Source organism: Syngnathus leptorhynchus, chromosome 17 (assembly GCF_054491065.1).
Source record: "Syngnathus leptorhynchus isolate UIUO chromosome 17, UIUO_Slep, whole genome shotgun sequence".
In the NCBI taxonomy this organism is placed as follows: domain Eukaryota; kingdom Metazoa; phylum Chordata; class Actinopteri; order Syngnathiformes; family Syngnathidae; genus Syngnathus; species Syngnathus leptorhynchus.
Window position 1 is genome coordinate 6,709,941 of NC_141211.1, and position 18,580 is coordinate 6,728,520.

General features: G+C 43.7%; 3 protein-coding genes and 1 long non-coding RNA gene across 5 annotated transcripts in view; 1 reads left to right on the plus strand and 3 right to left on the minus strand.

Annotated features, from left to right (window-relative positions):
- LOC147043485 (cell adhesion molecule DSCAML1-like) overlaps positions 1 to 9,092 on the minus strand; it is a 32,538-nt gene extending 23,446 nt beyond the window's left edge. For both annotated transcript variants that reach the window (XM_085935265.1, XM_085935263.1), the window contains exons 1-3: positions 8,752 to 9,092; positions 3,489 to 3,809; positions 1,864 to 2,010 (exon numbers count right to left, since the gene is read on the minus strand). In XM_085935265.1, the coding sequence (XP_085791391.1) occupies positions 1,864 to 2,010; positions 3,489 to 3,809; positions 8,752 to 8,794 (511 nt within the window). In that variant the 5' untranslated portion in view covers positions 8,795 to 9,092. The remainder of the gene's footprint in view (positions 1 to 1,863; positions 2,011 to 3,488; positions 3,810 to 8,751) is intronic.
- Positions 9,093 to 10,929: 1,837 nt separating this feature from the next.
- Positions 10,930 to 15,329, minus strand: LOC147043486 (sodium channel regulatory subunit beta-4-like). Its single transcript, XM_085935266.1, has 6 exons — positions 14,355 to 15,329; positions 14,103 to 14,261; positions 13,127 to 13,290; positions 12,837 to 13,056; positions 12,634 to 12,763; positions 10,930 to 12,494 (listed from the first exon to the last, which is right to left on the minus strand). The coding sequence occupies exons 2-6, from the start codon at positions 14,191 to 14,193 to the stop codon at positions 12,395 to 12,397; spliced, it is 705 nt and encodes a 234-aa protein (XP_085791392.1). The 5' UTR covers positions 14,194 to 14,261; positions 14,355 to 15,329; the 3' UTR covers positions 10,930 to 12,394.
- A 7-nt stretch (positions 15,330 to 15,336) lies between these two features.
- On the minus strand, positions 15,337 to 17,914 carry LOC147043487 (uncharacterized). Its single transcript, XR_015068607.1, has 5 exons — positions 17,718 to 17,914; positions 17,506 to 17,572; positions 16,831 to 16,973; positions 16,604 to 16,758; positions 15,337 to 16,415 (listed from the first exon to the last, which is right to left on the minus strand). It is a non-coding gene; the product is annotated as an uncharacterized LOC147043487 (long non-coding RNA).
- LOC147043488 (immunoglobulin superfamily member 11) lies at positions 15,387 to 18,569 on the plus strand. Its single transcript, XM_085935267.1, has 7 exons — positions 15,387 to 15,450; positions 16,231 to 16,385; positions 16,475 to 16,541; positions 16,615 to 16,746; positions 16,833 to 16,988; positions 18,160 to 18,282; positions 18,364 to 18,569. Exons 1-7 carry the CDS (start codon positions 15,387 to 15,389, stop codon positions 18,567 to 18,569), a joined length of 903 nt encoding a protein of 300 aa, XP_085791393.1.
- The last annotated feature ends 11 nt before the right edge of the window (positions 18,570 to 18,580 follow it).

The window sequence follows — 18,580 nt, forward strand, 5'->3', positions numbered from 1 at the left end:
ATAAAGCATGTGCGCACCCTCGTGTGTACGAGAGCGTGTGGTTTGAACCGGCTGACACCCAACAAGGACGCCAGGGGCCGAGAATTGATCAGTAATGTAGCCTGTAAGTGACCTTGCCACTCAGCGACACCCATTAGGATCCAAACGTAGATACGTTTTTTTTACCCATCCACGTTAAACTATGATTCAATTTGACAATATTATATTAGGTGGATTAGATGTTGGGCATCTTCTGTGGGCCATCAGCCATCTGCCGGTCCAGTCGGGATACATCTGAGCCACTCATTGGTTCTTTGCTGGTTATTCTGTGCTCATGGTGATTTTTTAAATTATTTTTTTTAGGCCCGTCCACTAACTCTTCATCACTATGTCACTACTCCAACTCTCTCCAATTTGCAATCCCTTATGTGGGCACAAAGACATTTGTACAAGACTTCACACCACGGTACCGGGACGGGCAAGTGAAAGGGAACTAGGTCAGTCTGCCTGCACCCCCCCCCACTCCCTCCCCTCTTAAAACCCCCTTATAATGTTCTGGCTGGATAGGAAAGTGGGACACATGCAGAAATGTAAAACACACACACATATTATTATATACACACAGACACACACACACACACAAACAGATGGGGGACATGTGCGACTGTCAGAATGGAATCGGTTGGGCTTGGGAGGGCAAGGCCGCATGGTGTTATGTCATCGACGCAAGCATTGGGCCAAATTTTTCCTTTTCGTTGACTAGTTCTATGAAAGCAAGGTCATTGTTTTCCAACTGACAGGTGACTGGGTTTATTTGTTGCATGGATTTAATGTTTGATTGGCATGCGTGGATAAAAAGAGGGTCAAGGTTGAACGGGCTTCGCTGTGAGGGCTCGCAGCGTTTGTGCCGTCTAGCGTTTGTACAGAGGCGAGTGTCGAGTTCAGTGAGCAGCTCATCATGTTCAGCATCTGATCTTCACACTCACTGCTCATCAAGTGACCTATATAGCCATACATACACACGGCAGCCTCGTGAAGCCACACCAAACACGGAAAGCATCTTGAAGTTCACAATCGAATCAGACGTTTGTTATTCACATACGTGTCAAACTAACAAACAAACATTTCAATGCATCCACGGATTGGTTACGAAAGAAATAAAAATACACCAACTACAACTAAGGCCACATATGCCTGCATATGTATATTTTTTTGTGCTAGTCCTCGTGTCAACTACTAAACAAAACCCTGACGCCTATTTATGAGACACAATGTTGGACTTTGCATACATAAGATATAAAACACCATCTGCTGGAACCTGAGGCCATTCTTGCCCTACTAGCCTCCTTGCTTCATTTTCCTTTCCTTCTATCAACCACCATTGCACTTGCACATATCGTAGCCTGACACATTTTTCAAGAGCTATTATCACGTAATAAAAGACACATCATGGAAATAGAAAATACATAAAGGCTTGACACTACATATTTTTTTTCTCCTCACATGTAAATGATGTCCATCCAACTCCTTTCTTCAAGTACATAATAGTAAGCCCAAGACCCGATGAAAAAAACTATACGTAAAGTCGGGAATGTCAATTACAGTTATCGTCAAGATTTGACATTTGTATCAATGAGATGTAAACGGAGAAAAGAAAATGTCTGCCCAGAGGAGGCTGAGTAAAAGGGGGGGGGGGGGTTCAAGATGGAAGGCCAGCTCAGTGATCCAGAACAGTGAGCAAACAGAAGACACAAAAAAAAGTCAACATACGTCAACTGTCATGCACCGACACAAACTAGATCAAAACCATCCTGATTCCTACAATGACATACAAAATATCTGCAGGCAGATAATAAAAAAAAAAAAAAAAAAGCAATGTCTTACCTGGGACGATAGAGACCGTGTCTCTCTCCCAAGATACGACGCTGACGTACTCCTGCACGGCAGTGGGGATGAGGCACTTGAACACGGCTACGTTGCCCCGCATCGAGCGCTGGTCCGCCACCCGCACTGTGTAGGGCTCCCTGAAAACTACACAAACACGTAAACACAAATAGACAATGTTCTTGAGCTTTGTTTGATTAGGTCCAAGCGCTCAACATTAATAGCTTGCATTAGACAAAATAATCACTGGATGTTTTTTTATTATCGTTATGAATAATAAATCTTTTTTGTTCAGAACTTTATGCTGCCGTGCCCCCCACTTCCCCCTTCAATATGTTCCATGAGCAGAAGTTCATTAGCAAAAACGAAGCTTGAAATTGTCAAAAGGTTGCTAAGGAACTGGTGTTGGAATACTTTACTAAGTAATAGTCGCAATCAGAACTAGCATATGTTGTTGTTGGATGGGATTTTATGATCATTTACATCTTTTTTTTTAGATCCAAATATGAGACCCCCACTAAGTTCCTCTGCAACCTGTTCAAGAGACACCAGGGTCCAACAGAGGCTACAGGATGTTTGGTTCACGCTAATCCCTCGTCTCCTGCAGCCAGGCTTTTGGGTCATGAGGGAATGACGGCAACGCCCGGCTGGCATGCAGCTCAGGGTGCTGGCTCAAATCCACAACTTGGCGCTAGTATTAGTATTAGAATGAATATGAGTATTAGTTCTGCTTGGTGTTGGGAGGCAGAATATGAAAGCAGATGTTGACGGCAGGAGGGAAGTGCAAGGCGGGGGGGGGGGGGTGGGGGACTGGCCTGAATGAACCGCAGAGAACAGACGCGGTGCTACTACTATATCATCCAGATTTACTCTGGCGGTGATTTGAGGTTACTATTTGTTGAGTAATTTTCAATCTCTTCTTGGGAATCTCAATTTGTAGTTCTGCAATTCCCAAATGTGCGATTTTACAAGAGATGAGATCTGGCTTATTAAAGCAGCGGCACACGGTCTAAATCAATGAAAAGCACCAATTAGGGTTGTTAATGAGAGATAATTAAAGAAGTGTGCTGTGGCTATATTTAGTTTGACACGGGAGGGCAGTTTGGAGAACTTGGGTGGAGAGGAAGGAGAGAAGAGGGAATAAATGACAGCACAGAAGCTGTGTTTGGTCAGATTTTCCAAAAATAGACAATTTCCCATCTTTGCTTATTGAATCACTCGACCTGCAATATTTCTCTCCTGCAAACAGCGAATACAAAAGTTATTTTTGCTAATGCAACGACAGTACACTCAAATCAGTCGTGACACTTTTTGTCAAATTTAATTTGGATCACTGAAACAACACACTTAAAGTGCGTTTTATTTTGTGTGTGTGGTTTTTTTAGCTTTCATGACACTGACGCATTACATCGAGATAATGTCACGTGCTTCCGTCAAATGGTTGTGCTCTGTTTATTATGTTCTAGGTCATTCTGGATTTGGGTTCAGACGGACTATTTTGGGCCAGGTGATCCTGTGAGTGAACTAGTCTTTTATTTCCGCTGCTAATCACATCCACTCTACTCATCATGCAGAGTCTCATTTTGACCTCCAGGGACTCCCCCCCCCACACCTAACCAACTTACCAGCTTTGATGCGGATGTTGGGGCTGCGGATCTTGCCCGCCTGGTTCTCGGCAGTGCAGAAGTAGTCGTTGTCATGGATGTAGCTGTTGTAGGCGGAGGGCAAGAAGGAGTACAGTTGCAAGGTGCCATTGGCGTACACGTGGCGGATGTGGGGCACGTCGTAGATGTCGTCGCCGGTGGCCAGGTACCAGCGCAGAATGGCACTGGGGGTGCCCCCTGCTGGACAGGGTAGGGACACCCCCACCGAGCTGGAGTAGGTTACCCTTTGCAGGGAAGCGTTCACAAAGTACAGCCTGGTAGAGCTCACATCCTCACTGTGTACTGAAGGGGCAAAGGAAAAAAAAAAAAAAAAAAAAGGACATCAGGCAAATGTATCGCAAAATAAATCATAACAAATGTACGTCAAATGTCCAGCTGCAAACATCAGTCACGTGATGCGGAAAGCCAGGGATTTGGGCCAAAGCCCGTGGTGAATAAGGTAGATGGGGAAGGGGGCGGAGCCTGCTACCTCAATACAGTTGTACGCTTACACAAACAAAGAGGAAGCGAGAGAACACTGATGATAGGTTATGTGATTGGAATTTCTATGCCAGACGCAGATTTAAGTCTGTTTAATCTCCTTACATATTTAACACACACACAAATGCACGCACACAGATTGACAGACGTACAGGACTGCTCCTCATTGGCACTCACATGAAACACATTCAGAGAACCAAGAGTGAGAGGAAAGATGGAGGAAGGGGGTCTTGAAATTTGGGGTCACCCGAGGAAAGATTAAGAGAGAAAAACTACAAGGATTGGAGATATGAATGTCTTGCTATGTCTTTATTCTAATATTTACGGTGATCGTGTTGTATTAGAATATAGATTTTTTTTCAAAAATATCTTAGTATCACATAAATTTTTGGGGTGGGTCACATGGAAATATATTTTTTTCTAGACAATTCAATACTGCCAAAAATGTCATACAGGTCTTATTTTGTCTGTAACAATAAAGTCATGAGATATTCTTACGGTATAGTATAGTTAATATAGTCTAACAGTGCTTTTATACCAGATCCTTTCATCTATTCAGGATACATAAAAGTCTGTCTGCACGAGATTAATGTGAGGAACATAAAAGTTGAAGGTAGTTGCCGTAAAAACGTCCGCTGGGTTATGATTTAACCCAAATAACTCCATGAAAGCTAAAAATGGCCGTACTATAACAAAATGGGTTAAACACCTGCTCAACACAAGTGACGCTTGTAGATCAACACTGTCACCACCGCTGCTACTAACGTTACCATCTTGAGGTGAAGTGAAAAATCACAATCACTAGTGAAAGTGCCCCGAAGCTTGAGATTGATCAAACTGGGCAGAATGTTACAGATGGTATATGAAATGTGACTGACAGCCCAATGGCGAGTAGAAAAAAAAAAAAAAATCCAGGTCAGACTCCCTCCCCACTGCAGATTACTGATAATGGCCCCTGAGCATAAAGCCATATTAAAGATTGCAATATCTATAATCTCCCAATCGGGGGACAGGGCTAAAGTAGAGGAGTGCGGGGGTCACCCTGAGAGCTTGGGGGAGGGAAGAGTGGACTCTGGTTGTGGATTACATGCCCGGGGGCCCGGGCACACCAGGCTGGGGAGCACTAGGGGGACTGATGGAGCAGGAAGAGGAACAGAAACAGGCTCAGCGCAAACTCCCGCCAATCAAAATCAGCACATTCACCACACAACTGCACAAACAAAAGCAAAAAGTCACAATAGGAAGAGACAATGTGTTGTCATGGTGATAAACATTTGGGGATTTTAAAAACAAGACTGAGAAAAATATAAAAGGGTCTTTTTTTTGTCTCATCCCTCTACAAAGTTTTGAATATTTTTCCACTCCCAAATAAAAAGGTAAGACGCGTAAACACTGAAAAATTCCATACTTATTGGAGCAGAGTCCGAAAGAAAGCCCGGCACCGACAGTCGAGTACTGCACGGGCTGTCAGAGCCGCAGCCGCTATTTTATACATCCTGCCAGAGCGCCGCATGAATATGTATGTTGTAGAGGTAGAAGTCATAACCTATGCAAGGTTTCATCATGCATAATGCAGCTGATCTGCACTTCAGCAGGATGTGAGTATGCACCATGCAACACTCACACACAGCTGGAATGGAAAGGTGGTAGTAAACAAAGCCCAGAGCCGCCACCGGTGTTTCAACATACATGCGCCTTCGCACCCCTGTGCCCAACCAGACGTGTAGTAACGTGTGTTCCTCTATTATCGCCATCCATCTGCATCAAATTGCTTGATGGGGGTTCTTTCCAATGACAAGTAAAAAGTAACTTCTAAAGTTGTGCTTTTTGACAAATGGGGTATAAGGTCATTGATAATGTGGAGAAAAACCGAAGCGGAGGAGGGAAAAGTGCACGGGGACTGTCACGAGGGGTGTGAATTGAATATTGGGGGGGATGTCAGGAGATAAAGGTAGGTGTAAGCTTGTAGCTAATCCTCGGGGGTCTCGTGTAAGTGGGCGGGGGGATGCACTTGGGGTTACATCTAATCAACGGAGGGATATGGCAGTTCCCACCTACTGTCTTTATGCACGGCCTGTCCCAAACAATCTGCTACGCCCTCCGCCAACATCATCCCACCCAGCCACCCCCGGCCTGTGCTGTGTCAGTGGAAAAAGAAAAGTGTGCTACTTCAGCAGTCCCCTGGGACTTGCCCCCCCCCCCCCCTTACATCAAAGCAGCCAGTTTCTCTCCTAATGTGAATATCAAATCTGTGGATCACAAGTCCCAGCACAGTCTGCATAAACGGCCCCTCCCCCCAGCCTTTAATTCTGCCTAGTGATGAGGGAAAGAGAGGGAGGGGAGTTGCTGCGAGAGGAGGAAACGATGGCGGGAGGGAAGCGATGGAGATCGAACAAAAACAACCACTTGCTTCATGAATTTGACATTTGCCGAATGAATTTACCCCCAAAAATACGCTAGTCGACCACTGCGGTGTCCTTTGAGTTTTGCTTCTGTTCCTTAACTTGCCATCAACTTAGAAATGTGATTATGGATGCCTGCAGTGACTTTCACATCTCAACTTTGCAGCAATAAACTAGTAGTTGTTCACAGTCGAATTGAGAATTTGTGATTTTGAAGAGCAAGGCTATAATGATGCAAATGCATCACACTTGCCTATTTGTAATCATCATGTACATCCAAAGTGGTCCACATGCATTTATTTTTTGACAATCTTGTACATTGCATCAATATTTTGAAAATGGAATTGTGCAAATGGGAAGCTGCCTTAATAATGTCACCCAGTGGAGCCGGCAGCTCTGTCATTGAGCGGTGCCTACTGCTCACCATGCAGCTTTAATTGTGCAGCCTTGCAAAGACAGCACTGGGAATTGGACTGCAGGGAAGGGAGGGCCAATTTAGCATATTTCTATTTGCGGAGGTTGAGCTGCATATGGGGGACACGTGGGTGAAGGATCGCCTTATTGCTTTGTGAGATAGATCAAATACACATTTTTTGGTTTATTCTGATCGGCTTGCCTTTTAATAGGAGCCTTAAAAAAAAAAAAAAGGCCCGCACTTAGCAGGCCGCTGGACGTTAAATTGCTCAGAATCCATTCCGTGCGGATATAAATCAGAAATTGGACTGAGAGCTAGCAACTTTTATAGAATATTCCAAATTGGTCGAGAATTACCGGCATTGTGCTTTAATTGACTCTTTTAACCAATTCTCGTTAATTACACTGCCTGCTAAACGCGCGTGCCCTTTTCCTTCCGCTTCCATATTTTTTTTCACGCGCATATTCCAAGGCAAAAAGTGACAAACTTTGCATTTCCGTTTGTGTATGCATAATGCGTAGGAGCCATATGTTTAGAGCAAGCACAACAAGGGTGTCCCCGTTCTCTTAATTCTGCGCGCCAATGCGCACGCGACACACACGCACACACGGGGGCGCGCGCGCAAAAAGGGGCGCACACCCCGCCAGGCGCGCGAACACGTCTGGGGGTCCAGGTGCTCCATTAGTGAGGAACATGACCGGGCAAGTCTGCAATCTGGCCCACCTCCCCTCCCCTGAGTGTGGACACCCTCATTTGCGTAAATTCACATGCACGAAGGGCGCACTGTGACTTCATTATTTCCTTCTTCAAGTTGATAAATAAATAAAGGGGAGATTCGATATGGTGGCTTTAAGAAAATAAAAATTGCAAATAAGGGAGGGAACGACTAATTGCAATAAATTAAGGTGCGAGAAGACCAACACACACACACGAATTTGTGTTTGTTTAGAAAGCAAACGCATGACTTCCACATTTTAATTAAAAAATGTCACACATTCGTTGATACAAATGCCCGGATGTGAGAAGGGTGCTTAATTTCTGCAATTTTCGATGCAGATGTGTCCAGATTATAAAGCACTTTAATAGAAGAGGATCAACTTGGCAGCAGGATGGGGGATTTATTTCACAGGGAAGAAAGAAAAATAATAAATGTACTGAAATCAACCCCTTTACATTTACAAATCAATTTCAAAGCTGAACGTCAAAGCGGCTAATTGCACCAATTAGGGCCTTTATGCGGCTTTATCCCAATTTGGCCAAAAGGGCCGTTGTCGGGGAAATGTCTTTTGTTAATCAAATTACTAATAGCAATAAATTGTCGCTAATTACCAAAAATAATGAAAGTGCCGAAAATATCCTGATGGAAATGGCTCGTTTTGTGGAGGAGCGATTGGACACGGCCTTATCAAAACAGCTGCAATTAGCAAAATATGCACAATGAATGGGAAATTAATCGATAGAAACCACACGCGTGCCTTGTGAAAACTTTAAAGAGGTCAAAATTTAGGGTGCAATTCGTTGCGATAGACGGGATCGATTGAAAGATGTGCATGATTTGCATGTTTTCCACCTCTCGCTGTATTTGCACCTCATTCTCTCCATTCAGCCATTTTACATATTCATATCCCAACTGGTAATGCGAAAAACAATCCAGGCGTCACGGGCCCGAGCTGGAAAGCGCACATCTCGCAGAAAAACACACTTTTTAGCATCACTTTCTTAAAAACGTGCGCATTTGAGCCGTCCTTTGCATTTGTGTCTTAAAAATAAGCATGAATATTTTCAATTAATTAGACGACGCCTCAAAGCGGCAGCCTCGCATCACATTGCGAATGAATGCATTTACAATATTTTCGATCGATGGTCGCCGTTAAATCAACTTAGAAACTATCATACTCACTAAATGACAATATGGAATTTGTCTTACCTTCTTGGAGAGAGTACAGCAGGAGTAAAGTTACAAGCCACATGCCATAAATAGCAGGTATATTTTTGGGAGATATTTGCAATCCTGGCGAGCGTGAGGCGCAGGGGGTTATTTTTCCTTTTTTTTTTCTTTTTTGGGGGGCCAGGTGGGTCTCCGTGCTGGACTGGCGACTGCGTTCCCCGGAGGTCTCTCCAGCCCTGCCGCCCCACTAAGAATGGATGGGAAAGGAGAAGAGCCTCAGCCCCGCCCAAGTCCCTCCTCTCTACGCGGGACTAGCGCCGTGAACAAATCCAACATCCACCTTCCTCCAGTGGACGAGTGGTCCGGGGTCTGGCGGAGGGGATACATATGGGACTCCGGCCGTCTTGGTCCATCCGTGACCCAAATTTAAGGTCTGGATTGCTTGGCACCCAGGGGAGCGCGCCCACCTGTGAGCGCAGGATGACCCCGTCTCTTTGCGCAATGTGGACCAGACAAGATGCGCAACGCATTGGAATCGAAGCGCTATGGGACGAACGTTACCCCTTTTTGTATATGCGTGTGTTTTTTTTGGAATCTATTTCGAGTATCTGGACTTCTATTACAATGATATCATATTGTTTTTCCTCTGCAGAAAGCAATGAGAATGGAGCGCAGCTGTGCGCTCAAACATTGGTTGGGTGGATGGGGGGCTGTGACAGAAGGTAGAGCAGGTTTTTTCTTTTGCATCTAAACACAAAATGTGAAAGTCTCTACAGTTTACTTAAATTAAAAAAGGGGGGGCTATAGATCAGATCCAGCTTATTAAATAATACATTTTAAGTTGTACTGAAAACTAACAAGATGTAACAAAAAACATTTCATGAGGTGCAACGTTTGATTGTGTGCGTTATTGCTGCATGGTCGCATTTTTTTTTTATTCAAACATATTCAAATGATGGTTTAACAATTTTCATAATGAAAGTTACCACCCTTTAAATTGTTTTAAAACTATTTTGCCAAGTTAACATTGTCACGATTCTATCTACAGCCACCTATATTTCTTATCAGATATGCAGTGCAAAATTATTCAAGTTCACGTAATTATAGTCTGAGATCTATTATTTGTTCACTACAACTAATCTATCTTTATTGATATGCCAACGATTAACGTGACTCGAGCAGTTAACGCCCTTCCACTAGATGGCAGAATGTTCAATTCACTTGTGTGTCCACCTGTTGTCATTCACAAAAGCAAAAGTTCAACCTGCCCGGGTTGCATGCAATGTAAATTCGCGAGTAATGAGACAATATATTTTGAGTGACATAGTAGTTTGCTGATTTGCCGTGTCTTTTTTTTTTTTTTTTCCACTGTAAACTGCCATACTGTCTCAAAAAATGGTTGGGAAACTCCAAGTTAAACTACTGTCCTGTGTACTCAAACCGTTCTGCAACGCGTCTTATAGCAGCGGATATCTGTGCAGAAATTTAACACACTGCTGACGCCTGCTGGTTCAATATAATATAACATGCAGCCCGGCTTTAATGCACAATAAATAAATAAATAAATAAATAATACAACTTAACTTTGTTCTGCAAACTTAATGCAAACCGGTTAATGGCGTGTGCTTTGTTCAGAGTTGCTGAAGCCACACAAGAGTGACTAACGTGTGATTAGTGGGGATTGACGGTCTTTATTTTGGCCAGCTTTGCTAGGCTAGTAAAGGTTCCATCAGGTATAGCCTTAAAAAAAAGTCAATCAAGTTCTAGTATCTTCAACAGTGTTAATTAGTCTGAGGTCCAGCCATTGTCTTTTTTTAGGTTCATTAAACAATTAACTCCACGCACATTCTTATAGTGACGTCGTATATTGTTATTATGTATTGCTTTTCTTACCTATAAGAAAATGGTGTCTTCTTGAAGGATCATCAGGTGGCTACATTTTGTGACAAGCGCTAGTAAAGTTGCAATCTACTGCAGGTAATTGGAATATACCAAGTGTTTGCAATGTCAAAGGGGGACACATTCAACCTGTTGTGTGTATTGTATTGTGCAGCAGTGGTTTCCCAAATGATTGAATTTGACTTCAATTTGCAAGTTAGTATTTCGAGGTAACTGTAGCAAAGCCCGAGATGTTGCTTTTGTTTGAGTGTACCCTGACAAAACGAATAAGATAAGGCATATTTTGCTCCAAACTTTATTTCGTTCTTTCAGTACCAAACAGGTTCAGAGGTTAACGCCTAACATCTGTAGGCAAGCTAGAGGCGAATATTTGCGTGCAGCGATGGAGAATGATGTGGCAAGTCTGCACACTGCAGATTTTGATGACGTCTATGGGGTCCAAGATGGTTCTTTTTGGAAGTTCTCCTTTCTCCTTGCAACCCAACATCCCAATCCAGATAATAATAATAAATCATATTGCTTGCGATATCATCACAGTGACTCAGAGGATCAGTGTTACAATTTTTTTTTTTTTTCATGCACTCATTTTGTAACTTGCATAGAACTGATGATCGTCACACTGCTCTGTCCATCAGAATATACTTAAACAAACTGAAATACATTCAGAGGTTCATCACGATACAATTCAACAGTAATCTGGGATCATTTCAGAAAAAATGATTTCAATTTCCATCAAACGGAATTCTTCTTCCACCACTGGCGCATAATATCAATATAGCCATCCTTTATTATAGTATTGCTAATAGCCAGCGGTTAAAGAATGGAGGCACAGTATAATTTATATTCTAAAATAAAATTAAAAAAAAACCCGCTACAGGATAATGACGTCACACCCGTTGCCCATTCACACTTTAGTTGTTCTCCAGCATTTGTTTGCCTCACAATTCAGAGGTAATCTTTTCAAGGTGCAATTCTATAAATATAAAACGTACATTCATTTCCTGATGTATCGCTCATCTTGACACGTCGGACTGGTAGAACACTGGTACTACACTACCCAGCGTGCAATATGAGAGCTAGTCACGTGGTCACGGTGGTTCTTCGCAATTCACAGGGCAAAACATCATTTTAGCTTTGCCATTCAAATAACTGTGGTTAAACATTTGCGTGGATTAATACAGTACAAATTAACCAGGACTGGACACGGACAATGCATGACCATGATAATAGCATATGATTTTGTAGTATATGAGGTTTTATTAATTGACCTCGCAGAGCTAAAACTATTATTATTGTCAGTGGAATAGAATATATATTTTTTTTAAAAGCGTTCTAAATGCAGACTCATGTCACATGCATGAATTGCATTTTTTCCCATAAAAGCAGCAACACTGGTAAGACATTAAGAGGTGTTGGGAGGATTGTCGAGTTCAAGTGAGATGATCATTATTTTTGTAATATTTGCATGTAATGTAGCCATACTTTGTATTTATACCACATTTTACACTGACGCTAATGACGAGTAAAGCCCTGCTCAGCAAACGTGCTTGGAAAAGTAAAAAGAGCGCTTTTGTATTGAAGGAAAAATGCTGAGAACTAATTCAATTTGACATAAAGGAGGTCTAAATATTGAACTTTGGTGTCTTTGGTTGAATCATACGTGTAAAGCACGTTTGACAAAAGCATCTAAAATCTTTTCTCCAGTGCATAGCATGTACATTTGAAAATCAAAGCCAGGCAGGCATGAAAAGCACTCCTAAGGTTTTAAAATGCATGCGTGTCCTCATTTCTGTTTTGCAGGTTTGGGTTTTGAGTCTACTTTCGTTCCTGAGAGGCCGTTTTCTGTGTTGTCGATCCCTGATGAAGTTACAAGGCACTCCTTACTGCTCGGTGGTTGGAGGAGGGAAGAAGGGGGTTGTTGGAGAAGAAGAACAGACATCAACAGTATCTCAAACAGCATCATCTCACCTCATCCAAGTTGTGCTCATCATATTGAAAGAAATTCCAAGAACATAAACTCACTTTTTCTCCTCAAGCTTGGATAGAACAAAGAGAGTGAAGTTCTTCAGCAGCATGAAGCCCATGAGCAGCGCAATAGCTCCGCCCACAGCGGAAGCTATGATGATCGTCAGCGTGTTGTCCACCTCCCTCACTGCGGAAAACACAGAAGTCACCGGGCGCAATATACATCAACGACGTGACCAGAGAAAGATTGAGTGGCTCACGCTCGTCCACCACAATGAGCGTGAAGATGGCGCTGTGGTTTTTGTCCTTTTCTTTGGGGTTGCGTCCAAAGCAAGTATACTGGCCTCCATCCTCAAAGGTGATGTTCCACAACAAAATGGAAATGTTGTGATTTTGATTCTTGCCCACAAATTCAAAGCGCTCTTTATGCATCTTCACTTTTGGCACCACCCCCTCTGACGGTATCACGGCATCACACACCTTAATGGCAAAAGAGGAAAGCCGTCAACCCGCGCACAACTGACACTGGCCGCCATTTTGGAAGGCCTACCGTTTGCATGGTGCCGTTGTCATTGAACTGCCACCTAAAGTAAAGGTTCTCAATGCCGATGCAGCTGGCGTATGAGCAGGGCAACATGACCGTGCTGCCATTGACGGCCTGCAGGAAAGGAATCTTGCCGACAATCATCTCCAAGGCCTGAGCAGGCTTCACAACTGAGGAGCGACATGTTAGCATTAGCCCACTTTCTTTCTAAATACAGCACATGCGAGTCTGCCAGCGTTTCTCCACTTGTGATTCATGCTTCCATTTGGTGTGTATTGTGGAAACTACATGCTGACAAAGCCTTGTTGTGCACAACTCGATGCACAGGTGCAATGACAGAGGGGAAACAATGCTAAATCCAAACAAGCTGTGCGTGCATCTGGGCATAAACTTACGATGCAGTTCACAATTTGCTCATAACAACATCAAGGTCAAAATGAGGTCGAGCATCTTTGCAGCAAATGGGGGGAGTGAAGCAGGTCACATGTGTGAGAGACTGGTATTGATTCCTTCACATCGCGCCCTCGCTATCGCAATTCCTCTCGTGCTATGGTGCATGGTGAGTTTGCAAAAATAGTAACAGTAAGGGTGAAGCGCGACTAACACCTCTCCTGTGATTGTGACAATTACATCTGCCGCACAAAATTCACAAGTCACAATCTGGTGTCAGAGTTGCTGTCACCTTCTTCTGACTATGGCAAGTAAAGCAGAAGATTTGGAGTCACGTGTTTATTTAATTTTATCGCATTAAGTGCCTCTATGAATAATGTAAAGCTAATTGAAAACAAATAAGAGCGTCTTGTGCATTAACGCCAAATGATTTTTGATGCTCTCAAAATGCTTGAGTCAGTCTTGGCCACATCCGTTTCTCACAACTTAACTCATTAAAAATCAATTGAGCGGAGAATTTCATCCTGAAACATCAGCCGTCAAAGCAAAACGATAATCGTAATAGGCGAGTTGAGACAGTTGATGACATTACCAAGCAGTAGTGCGAGGACCAGGTTCAAGGTTGTGTGTGGATGGCCCAGCGTCAGGGCATCGACCCAGATCCCACGGACGTCCATGTCCATGTAAGATTTGCACCCCAAAGCGCTTTAACAGCCAGACTTGCGACAATGTCCTTTAGCCACACTTAGCACTTTTTGGACGTAATGTGAAGAAAACACAAAACAATTGAAACTACACCATAAGGACAGAAAAGTTCCAAAATGTCCTTCAAATATGAACCTACCTGCTTATGTTCCCTCCGTGGGCCGGAGCGCGGCGGCTCAGCGGCCAACTCTCACCGTGCTGCACCGTCAGGGTTCACTCAAGGAGAATCCGCCAGTCCGCATTCTCACTGCAGCTGCAGCGGCTGCCACATCGCAGGAGCGGCCAAGCTAGAGAGACAATTAGAGAGGAGAGGCAGCCGGACGGGAGGAGATGCTGCCAGTGGAGACCCCCCAAAGCAGCTGACTCCTCCTCCTTCTGCTCACCCCTCAGGCTATCTAGCAACTTTTGCCTGTCCTCTGCGCTGGCCACGTGCCACCATCACCTTCCCCCATATGCCTTTCCTCCCTCCCTCCCTCCCTCCCTCCCTCCCTCGGCCCCACTGCTGACTCGGGGTGTGTATGCGGGCACTTTTGTCAGAGTGTTTGTGATGAGCAGGGAAAAGTTCTGCAGTGCAGATTGGGTTTGTGTAATGCGGCCCCAGGGTCGATCCACAGCGCACGGCGAGCGTCGTTTCCCTGATGCTGCATGTCTGGGTTTGCTACGCCTCTTGTGGACCCCATCACAAACATGCAGTGTGGTATCGATCATGTATCCGATGCTCAAAAGGTCAAAATGTGCTCCGCCGTGATCCGGGCCGTGCAGCTTGTAAGGGAATTGTTGTGACATGAGTGCTGCAGTCATTTTTCACAATGGGACAGCTCTTCTGCAATAAACATGCATTCAATCATCAGCAAGGAAGACTGATGCAGTCTTCAGTGCAGGGCAGAATATCTACTAAGTATAAATTAGGGTTTTTCTTCATCCTTTGTTTTTTTACCAAGTATAGTAAGGATTTGTTTTTCCAGATCCAAAAAATGTTCCCTGATGATGCCCAGTGGCCATAATGCTGCCTTTGTTTTCTCCACCAAGCTGACAATTAGAGGTGAGATGAAGCCGCGTTGCTCAATACATTAATCATGCATGCCTAGTTTTCATTTTTGGCACACGGGGGGGGGGGGGGGGGGGGAGTGAAGAGAAACTCGCTCGTTTCTCACACTGCCTCCTGTCAGCCATGAGTGCCCCGGGACGACACACGCTCTGGACCCTGTACGTCTGCTTTGCGGCCCTGCAGACAAGTGAGTGCACCTCTTGTAATCCAACTTTATAGGCTCACTTTTGATTGTAGATTAAGTATCTTTTTGTTGTATTTATTTATTTGCAATTTTACTATAGTATTTCATCAGAGATGCAAGAAAACTTTTCATGATTGCGTTCACGCTGATTCCGAATCTGCGCTAATTTTTTCCTTGAGCATATCAGGTTTTCACAATATTAATCATAATAGAGCGTAATAATTAGTCATATTTAGGAATTAAGCAGCAGGTGGATTCTTTTCAAACACATGCACACACACCGTATAATCCGGTTCCTAATATTGTGGTGTTGTCACGTGACATAATTAAGTTCAAACTTTAGCATTAGCTTAGCAGTGGATAATATTATAGGATGCATGCACAAACAAATGTTTGAGAGCAAGTGGGTTGTTTTTCCACTCTGCCTGCAATTGGTTTTGGCTCCACGTCAGTGCTGTCAAATTCAATTAAAAACTCACGCACGCACAGACACACAGACACACAGACACACAGACACACAGACACACACACACACACACACACACACACACACACACACACACACTTAAATGAGAGAAGGGGGGAGAGTGTGTGTGTGTGTGTGTGTGTGTGTGTGTGTGTGTGAGAGTGAAAAGTTAGAAAGGTTTCTCACACTCACCACTACATTATCGTCATTATGAAGGCAATAGGTTACTACGATCCGTGTTGATCACTGACATCTAGTGGTTGTAACAAGCATTTTGCATAACAACCTATTCTCCATTCATTCATTTCTCGCCTGAGATGCTTTGAGGGTGACCATGAGAGAATCCACGGTGGAGGTGGTCCGAGGGGATTACGTCATCCTGCCCTGCTCCTTCTTCACCTCCAGCCCCCTCTCCCGACTCAACATAATCTGGACCATGACACCCTTCTCCAGTCCGGACTCCCCCATTCAGGTCTACTAACACACCTTATTCTTAGTTTTCCTGGAAGAAATCATGACATCATGATTCCAAGAGCAAGAATTCCTTCCATGATGTTGCAGGTGATCGTGTATGACCACGGCCAGATTATAGAAGACCCCTCCCTCATTGGCAGGGTGGGTTTTACAGGTACAGCCATGATTTTTTTTAAAACAAGGATTAGATAAACCAACTAAAAAAAAGTGACCAACTTGCTTGGAAGGTATCCCATGGAGTGCAGACATCATGGTGAACGACACTCACGTGTCGGACGCTGGGATTTATCGCTGCATGGTCAACAACCCTCCAGAAACGGCAGATCCCGGCATAGGAGAACTGCAGCTCACTGTTTTAGGTACTAAAAGGTCTAAACAAACACACATTTTTACTTCTCATGTTAATAACAATGTTGACATGTTGATCTGCTGATTGCGCCTACAGTGGCACCATCGCTGCCCGCGTGCCAGTGGGACGGCGACACAGACGCGGGGGGTAGCGTCACGTTGTCCTGCTCGGTTGCCGAGGGCATTCCCACTCCGGAGATCCACTGGGATAAACTCAACCCAGAGGAAATTTCACTTCCTATCAACATGGAGGGTCAGAATTTGATCTTTACTCGATACAAAATCAGTTCTTCTATTTAATGTCGGTGTCAGCAATTTTATGTTACCCTTGAATGGTAATTTTTAGAGAAGAGAGCCCTTAGCCCTGAAGGTGGGGGTGGTAAAACTAAAACAAAATAAACACCATCTTACTTTTGTGGAAAATTGAGGCCACCAAAGTCACCACCTTCAAACAAAGTCAATCTAGCCCAGAGAGTCAAAATGGCTATGTAGGTCAAACAAAATGTATTAAAGATGTTGCCAATCAATTGCCAATTAAAATGGGCATCATTTAAAAGCTGGCGTAGGCTAGGGTGACCATATTTTGATTTTCACAAAAAAGGATGCTCAACCCGTTTTTGAGACGATACTAAAAAACCCAAACAACATACCGACTTTGGAAATAATAGCGTCATCTTTCACATGTTTCTTACCATCTTTTCAATGTAATAATGTAAATAATAAATCTGGCGTGTCGCAAGGATATTAATTTAACAAATAAAGAAACTTACCTCATTATTTACATCATATTTAGATTTTCCCTCGTTGTTTTCTTGTCCATTCTGTGTTCCCAGTGTTCTGGAACAAAGGAAGTTAGTCAATTTTCCAATTTTCCAGATAAACTTTACTCATACCGATTTTTTTTTTTGTGTTGAATTGTTTAAATGCAACGGCACTTGCACGCTTTCAATTGCAGCGGTGTATGCGTCAGAGTCGTGCATACTTGCAATATTGCTTGTTGTCTTCTTTTCCGTGTCTCTCCCAGTGTCTCCAGTGTCATACACACCTGTAACGGTGGTGTACCCCGCATGATATAAAAAAGTCCTCTTAAATGTCATGCAAAAAAATCAGTCAAATTAAACACATGCTAATTGATTCCGAGAAAAAAAAAAATCAATACCGCACATTTCATGAATTTACTACACCCGACTGCGCGCCCGGATAGGGTGTAAATAAATAAGAGGACATATCCGGGCAAAACAGGATGTTTGGTTACCCTAACGTTGCCCAGATGAAATGGGTCAAATTCAATGCCATTTGTCCAATCCCATTGAAACATTGCCATCTAGCGGAAAGAAAGCGCAACTGCGGTCCTGGAATGAACGAAAGCGCAATTTTGGCGTTGTCTATATCAAATAAATCACTGAAAATGTATTATTTTCCAGGCGAGCTGTCGGGTTCAGTCCAGATTGTCAATGTGTCCTCACAAACGTCTGGCCTGTATCGTTGCTCCGCTTCCAACCTCCTTGGGACGGAGAATTGCTACGTCAACCTGTCCGTCTTCAGCGGTGACCACTTTTTTTTTTCCCCTTCCCTCTCATAATCCAAAATCCATATACACTGATATGCTTTTGATAACTGTCTGTCAGCGGTGGCAGGGAATTCCTCGGGCATCCTGCAGGGGGTGCTGCTGACTTTGTCCATGAGCCTGATGCTGCTGGCCCTGCTGGTGCTCATGACGTGGCTTCATCGAACAGGCCAAGACGGCCGATGGAGGCTCTCCAAGGAGGAGGATGAGGAGGGCTACAATGAGATCCGCTACACTCCGTCCTTGATGAAACGCTCCTTTGTGTAAGACATTTTAGT